This window comes from Vitis vinifera, chromosome 3 (assembly GCF_030704535.1).
Source record: "Vitis vinifera cultivar Pinot Noir 40024 chromosome 3, ASM3070453v1".
NCBI classification, from domain to species: domain Eukaryota; kingdom Viridiplantae; phylum Streptophyta; class Magnoliopsida; order Vitales; family Vitaceae; genus Vitis; species Vitis vinifera.
Genome location: NC_081807.1, coordinates 16680077 through 16687374, shown reverse-complemented (window position 1 = coordinate 16687374; position 7298 = coordinate 16680077). Strand labels below are relative to the sequence as shown.

General features: G+C 31.1%; 1 protein-coding gene across 1 annotated transcript in view; it reads left to right on the top strand.

Moving 5' to 3' along the window:
- Positions 1-702: 702 nt before the first annotated feature.
- Positions 703-7298, top strand: part of LOC100853161 (MADS-box protein AGL24) — a 30559-nt gene continuing 23963 nt past the window's right edge. The window contains 4 exon segments of the mRNA XM_003631694.4: positions 703-725; positions 727-760; positions 762-872; positions 1357-1559. Of these exon segments, the coding sequence (XP_003631742.3) occupies positions 703-725; positions 727-760; positions 762-872; positions 1357-1559 (371 nt within the window).

The window sequence follows — 7298 nt, the reverse complement described above, 5'->3', positions numbered from 1 at the left end:
TTAAAAGAAGATTCTTGAAAAAATAAGAAATTTACAACTCTTAGGTGGCATTTGTTTGTTTGTTTTTTTTACTTAGTTATAAATAGAATTTAAAATTAAATAGTATTTAATAACATTAAGTATTAATTTGTTTGTTTGTTTTTATAATATTTTATTTTTATTAAATATTAAAAAGTAAACAAAATCAATATATTATTTTTTATTTAAAATAATAAATAAAATATTTTGATTTTTTTTATTCAATAAAAAATTTATAATAAATTACGAAAAAGTAGAAAAATAAATAACTTAAAGTTTAAAAGTAAACTATTTTCAGTAAAAAGTTAAAAAAATAAACACCCTCTTAATCCACTCAATAATTTGCTTAATCAAATCGAATTAATATATAAATTTTAAGGAAATAAAGCATTGAGAAAAAACATATGTTGAATTTTTGAAAAAATAAAGTACAATAAAATTTTATTTTGTGGTACCTCCAAATTATTATATATAGAATTTAATATTTTATTGTACTAATGATATAAAGTTATAAAAAGGTGAGATTTAGGTAATAACAAAAGGGTTGGATGCTTAAAACTATTTTATGTTGGTGGATAATTTCTGTATGATTTCAAAAAGGAAAGAAAAGGGTATGGACATATAAGGGCAAATACTAGATTTAATGCTGTTGTCAAATATTACTTCACCCCAAGGACCATACATATGAGAGAAAGTAAAAGGAGGAGAGTGTTTGGCCATAAAAAGGAATCTTCTCTTCTCCCAACAGTGGTCACTGCTCTTTCTCTATCTTTCTTTTTCTCTCTTCCAAACAATTGGTGGCTGGGAGTGTGGGGTTTGTGACCTGTCCACACAACTGGAAGCAACATAGAAAGGTAAAAATGGAATGGAAATCTAGATAGCCAATCCACTATGCTAGCTCTATCTGTGAAAATTGCAGTGCTGATCAGCCCAATGTCTTTGGAATATTGCTAGGATTTTTCTTTTTCCTTCAGCTACCGCCTAGCTCCTTCAACCTTGGTTTCTCATCCAAGTCATATCTTTGGCTTTCTTTTTCTCTCTTTAGGGTTGGTTTTAGATTCTTTGCTTAATTTGGAAATGTGCTTCTCTCTTTTCATGTATGGTCGTTTGTTTATTTTTTCTCTTATCTCACACCCACATTTTTTTTTTCTCTCTTTCCAAATCCCCATTTCTCTCTCTCTCTCCCTCTATTGAATTCTCTTTGAAGTACCAGTTTGATCTGTGAAGGGTCTGATTTTTTTTCCTTATTTGTTCTCTCTCTCTCTCTCTCTCTCTACATATAAGGAGTAAAACGGTTCTTTGGTCTGATACGGAGTTGTGTTGATTTTTTCTGTGAAGGGTTTGGTTGAAAATTTTCCAATGGCGCGGCAGAAGATTCAGATCAAGAAGATTGACAACACAGCAGCAAGGCAAGTGACCTTCTCAAAGAGGAGAAGAGGGCTTTTTAAGAAAGCACAGGAGCTCTCAACACTGTGTGACGCTGAGATAGCGCTTATTGTCTTCTCAGCAGCAGGAAAGCTCTTTGAGTATTCAAGCTCAAGGTTAGTTTTCTCATCTCTCCCATTCCTTCTTTTTATACATAGATTTATGAATCTCAGTGCATTTTGCAGGCAATTCTAGTACCTTTTCTTTATTTATTAGCATTTTTTTTAATCAAGCTCAGACCCTCCCAAATCTAATAAACAAATGGATACCCTCCCAAATGCACAGTACTGTGTGAATTATTTTCTCAGAGTGGAGAGTATTCTACTATTTTGCACTGTGTTATGTGTTACGAATAAAAAATTAAGTTCAACATCATTCTCTATGATGTAGCTGCTTGTTATGGTGATTGTGCTATCCTGATTGTCTTCTGCTTAGCTTAATTTCCCCTCATGTTTTATATATCATTTTCTCAGCTGGTTCCCAAGATCACCTGACAGAAAAGAGAAGAAAATTTAACCTCAGAAGCATTTTTTTCCCCCACTCGATTGGAGCAATCAAAGCTTTAACAATTGAAATAATAATGTATAATTTTCTTTCCTAGATATCCACATTGAAAAAGAACTATACATGGTACGTTTTCTGTGAAATATTATTTAGCTTAGGGCAGTGTTTGATCCATTGTTCTTGGTTTCATTTGAAGGCTCAAACTTTTTCAGATCTTTCAGTTTCCTTACAGTGGTTCTCTTTCTTGCCAATTGTAAGCATGTGATAACATATGATTTGTGAATCACATGCATGTACTGTAGTACTATTAGATATGATACTCTAATGAAGTATGAGCTATGAATTAATATTCCTTAATAATTAATCATAATCAATAATCGAGGTTTCTTCCTGCTTTTAATTAAAATAGGCATATATCTAATTATCCTAGACTGAAGATATGGTTTTTTTTTTTTTTTCTAACTATCATCTTTGTTTTTTGTGTATTGTCCTTCATTTTGACAAGGTGCTGGTTTTCTTCCCACTGACAATCATTAAGATGATTTTGTAAGGAATAAGAGGGATTAGGGAGACAGATGGAGCTTAAAAGAGCATCCTTTGGAGCATCCTTTAGGTAGATGTCACAGAATAATTAGTTGGCTAAGCTAAAATCACAATGACCATGTTTTTAATAACATATTCTGCATTGATTCATGTGTATATATAATTTGATTTGGGCATGGAATTTGTTTGATGATCTGTTGGAGTCATTAATTCCAATATTTTTCATAGGCCTAAGTTCATATAGCTATAGATTTGTTTACAATTCAATATTAGGTTTTGGAAAATAGACAGGTTCATTGAATTGGTCCCATGATTAGCTTGGGTTTGACTTGATTTTAAGAAATCTATTATTTTTGTATGAACCTAATCTGAGTTTGAGCACTGTGAGAGGTAAAAGCTTGGGAAATCAATGCCATATTAGATACTGTAGGGCTTTGAAAAAGGAGTTCTACATCCAAGGTGATCTACCACATGGAGAAAAGATATGTACATTTATGAACATTTACATACAGTTCTCTCAGCTTTTGATCTATGAACTTTTGTTTTTGTAAAGGTAGTCTCCTTACAAAAGAGAAAGTACTACAAATGCTCAACAGTGAGATTACAACATATCATAAGGGATTCATTGCATTAAATCTCATTACTTCATTGTACTACCTTGGATAGCTTTGAAACTAGGATGTATGAAAAATACTGAAAATAGCTTCAAAATTTGGCCACACATGCATTGAAAAATCAGTCCAAAACAAAATCAGACGATAAGTACTGCATATATCCAATTACATGCATGTTTGTTGTGTGTAGATATAGACCAGAGTGTGCTAAAAGCCAAGAAGATTTGTGAAGGTAACAGGAAGTTTGAAGCTTTCCTAAACTCTTGTTGTTTAGTTGATGAGTGAAGAGATTCAGAAAAGAAGTTCAACTCAAATTTGAAGGGAAAATTTTCCCTAGACAAGTTAAGGACCATAGTTAATTAGCATAAGGTATATATGCAGAAATGCTTGCTTACACAAACAAAGAAAAATAAAGGAATAATCTCCTCTTTCTTTGTTTCTGTTCCTCTTTCATTTTCCCTTTCTTTCCCTTATTTAGTTATGAACCAAAATTTTCAAACAATGATGAATATTTTCATTTAGATTATAAGAAATTTATACAAAAGGACAACATAGAGTACTACCATTCTGTAAACTGTATTGAGAAACTATATAGACCATCAAAATCATGTGTGCACAGCCCTCTAACAACTGATGATTAATGAGCTTGCTAACAGCCTCTAATAAATAATCATAAAGTTCTTGAGAAAATAACTTGGTAATAGTAAGCTTCTTGCAATCACTTTGTATTGAAGCATACAGCTATTGCAGGAAACCTCAAATCCAGAAAATCATGCCAAGATTGGCTGATTCTGTTATCTGATCAGTCACAAAGTCATTCTCAAAATCCATAAAATCATGCCAAACTTGGCTGCTTCTGTTATCTGATCAGTCATTAAGTCATTACAGCCTCTGACTTCCATTTCAATATTTATCCCAAAGGGCTTCATCACTTGTATGTCATTATAGCCCAAACTATGCATACCCTACCTTCATTTTCTGTTCTAGTTTACTCATCTTAATTTCTTCTCCTAAACCAATGCTTTGGATTATGACCCCAAAATTTCTTCATTCTCCCTTGCCTTGAAAAATATTTCTCACTCACATCTCCATCAAACTTGAATAGCATATCCACATAGTTTAGAGTGATGGCATCAAGAAAATCTTTTGAGAATATATCTAATGTACAGCCTCCTTTTCACCATTGCCAACATATTTCATAGAATCAATCAACAAATGACTTGATAAAATTTAGTTTGTGAAGAGTTGCATGAACTTGATCTAGAGTACTTGGGAGCTCAAATACCTTCAGCATCCCTATGGCAAAAGAGTTAATCAATTAGTCGTCCTTTCAGCTGTTATATCAACAATCCGTAGCCTTGAAACCCTGTCTTTATAATAAATTAGAAAATCTGATCAAAGGGGATGATTTTGGCCTTCAACTTTGCCGTTATTCGGTAACAATCATTCATGCTTGCTCTTCCAAATGTTGTTTTTGTTGGCAGCTCAAACCTACTAGATATATTCCAAAACATACATGTGATAACAGCTGTTTTGCTGAAAGCTCTTCTACATGATCTTTTGTTAAGTATTGCCAATCCAAAACTCCTACACTAAGGCAACCACTCTTTATCTTTTCTGACTTATTACACTTTTTAGAGCATTAAGAAGTAATTAGCATGCTGTGTGTCTTTGTTCTTATTACAAACTTCTTTGCTTACCCAGAAAACTTTGATCTGCTAGCTGTTAACAACAAAAAGAAGGGGTTCCTTTTCTGCATCTATTAAAATTTCAGTTGCCTTTTGAAACTCTTAAAATATCATATAGATGCAAAAAGGGACACTACTACTGTCACATGTGAATCAGTTGATGGAGTAGCCACTTGTCACAATTATCCAAGATTTCATAGAGAAGTTATTTGAAAAAATGTCATAAAAATTAGGCATGGCACCACAATTGTTGTCTTTCACCACTCGTATTCAAAAATTACATTGTAGATATTCACACTTAACAAAGCAGAAACTTGTAACAGCAAAAATATAGAAACTCCTATTAATAAAATATAGAAATCTTTTAGTACTCAACTACTTAAATATAGAAACTAAATCAACTACTCAAAATAAAATGTTTTCTTTGACTTTTAGAAAGTAAATCTAATTATAATATTTAGAAGCTCATGACTCTTAGCCACCAATTTTTCTTTGTATCTATCTACTTCTCCTTTTACATTCTTCTATGTCTCTTATATTCAACTTATTCTAATTGCCTTTTCCCTTTTGGAAGAGGTATTATTTCTCATTGACATTCGTCTTTATTGTTTTTATTTTCTTGTCCATAACCTCTTTTCATCTTTTATTTTGAATAGTTTTTTCAAAATATATTGGTTTACAATTTGCAAAAAGACAAAAGAGGATTAGATTGTTTTGATTTTTTGTTACCTCATAAATCTCTTGTAAACTTCCAAAATGTGTTGTCCTTTCGTTTGAGTTTTTCAATGAAGATGATGTTGTTGGAACTTCAATGATGGAGGTGTTGATAAAGGAGGAGTAACAATCTCTTGCAAGCTTTCTCTAATTTATTCTTCTTCTTCATAGAGGGGAGGAATATCGTAGTTATCTTCTTGAGCACCCTAATTTTATGTTTCATTTTCATTAAACTTGATATCTCAACTAATAATAATATTTCCATTGTTTGGATTGTATAACTTGTAGTCTTTGGAGCTTTAGTCATAATCAATGAAAATATTTTTTTGCTCTTGTCATTTGATGTAAGTTGCTTTTGATCTAGAACATGAGCATATGCAATACCTTCAAACACTCTCAAATATGAAATATTTGACTTTCTTTCATTTCAAGCTTGTTATGATGTTTTATTCCTTACACTTCAATTAGGAACATGATTTAATAAATAAACCATTTTAGCATAAAATTCTTTAGTCATCTTATTTTTCAATATGCTTTGAGACATGTCAAGAATAGTTTTATTTTTCATTCAACTACATCACTTTGTTGTGGAGATTATGGAATTGTTAAAGGTTGACAAATCTCATGATTTTCACAATATTCTTCAAATTCTTTTAATGTCAATTTAACTCCTTTATCACATCTCAATGTCTTTATATTATAGTCACTTTCCTTTTCTACAAGTGTTTTAAATTCCTTAAAAGCTTTGAATACTTAAGATTTTTCCTTGAAAAAATGTACTCGTGTTTTTCTTCTAAAATCATTAATAAAAAGTAAAAAAATGTTTCTTCTTACCAAAAGTGTTTGGATGAATTGGGTCGCATACATCTAATGAATGAGCTTTGAGGTCCTTTGCTCTTGTCATTGCTTCTTGTGAAAAACCTTTTTAGGGATGTTTTCCAAGTAAGTAGCATCCTTCACATAATTGATTCAGGTGATATATTGAGGTCAATCCTTTCACTATATTTTCCTTGCTCAACAATTTTACCTCCAAAATTAGATTTTCAAATCTTAAGTATCGAATTCTAGAAGAATCATTGACATAGGATTTTAGATATTTTACATCATTTTGAATGTTTAATAAACATATTTTATTTTTTATCATAGACACATTAATAATTAAATTGGCATGCTGATTTCTTATTGAGAGACTTTGATTTTTCACATGAATATTATATTCATTTTTTTAAGAGTTGACCTAAGCTTAATATATTATTTTTCATGTTGCGCACATGGTAAACATTTGAGATAAATTGATTTTTTTTATGTTTCAAATGAATGAAGATTTTATCTTTACCGTTTACCAAAATTTTGGATGCATCTCCAAAATAAACATGGCAACTTTCTGATTCATTAAGTTCCCCAAACATGTTTTTGAATCCACACTTATGATTGTTTGCTTTGATGTCAAGATATCATGTGTTTTTCTCCTCGCTTTCTCTTTTATATGCCAATAATACAATAGCTTCTTGTTGATTTTTCTTTTCAATATAGTTGATTTGTCTTTCCTTATTGTTAGTGTCACTTCTATATTCATAAGCATAATGACCTTATTTTTTATAGTTATAACATTGAATTTTGGATTTATCATACTGTCGTCTTTCATTTTATCTTGAGTTGCATCATTTTCCATTCTCTCTTGAGGAATATGAGTTTTGGTTTGTTCCTTCATGTTTGATGAATTGAAACCATCTCTTCCTCTATTGCCTTGATCACGTCCACACCACATCCACTATTATTTTGACTTCTTTTA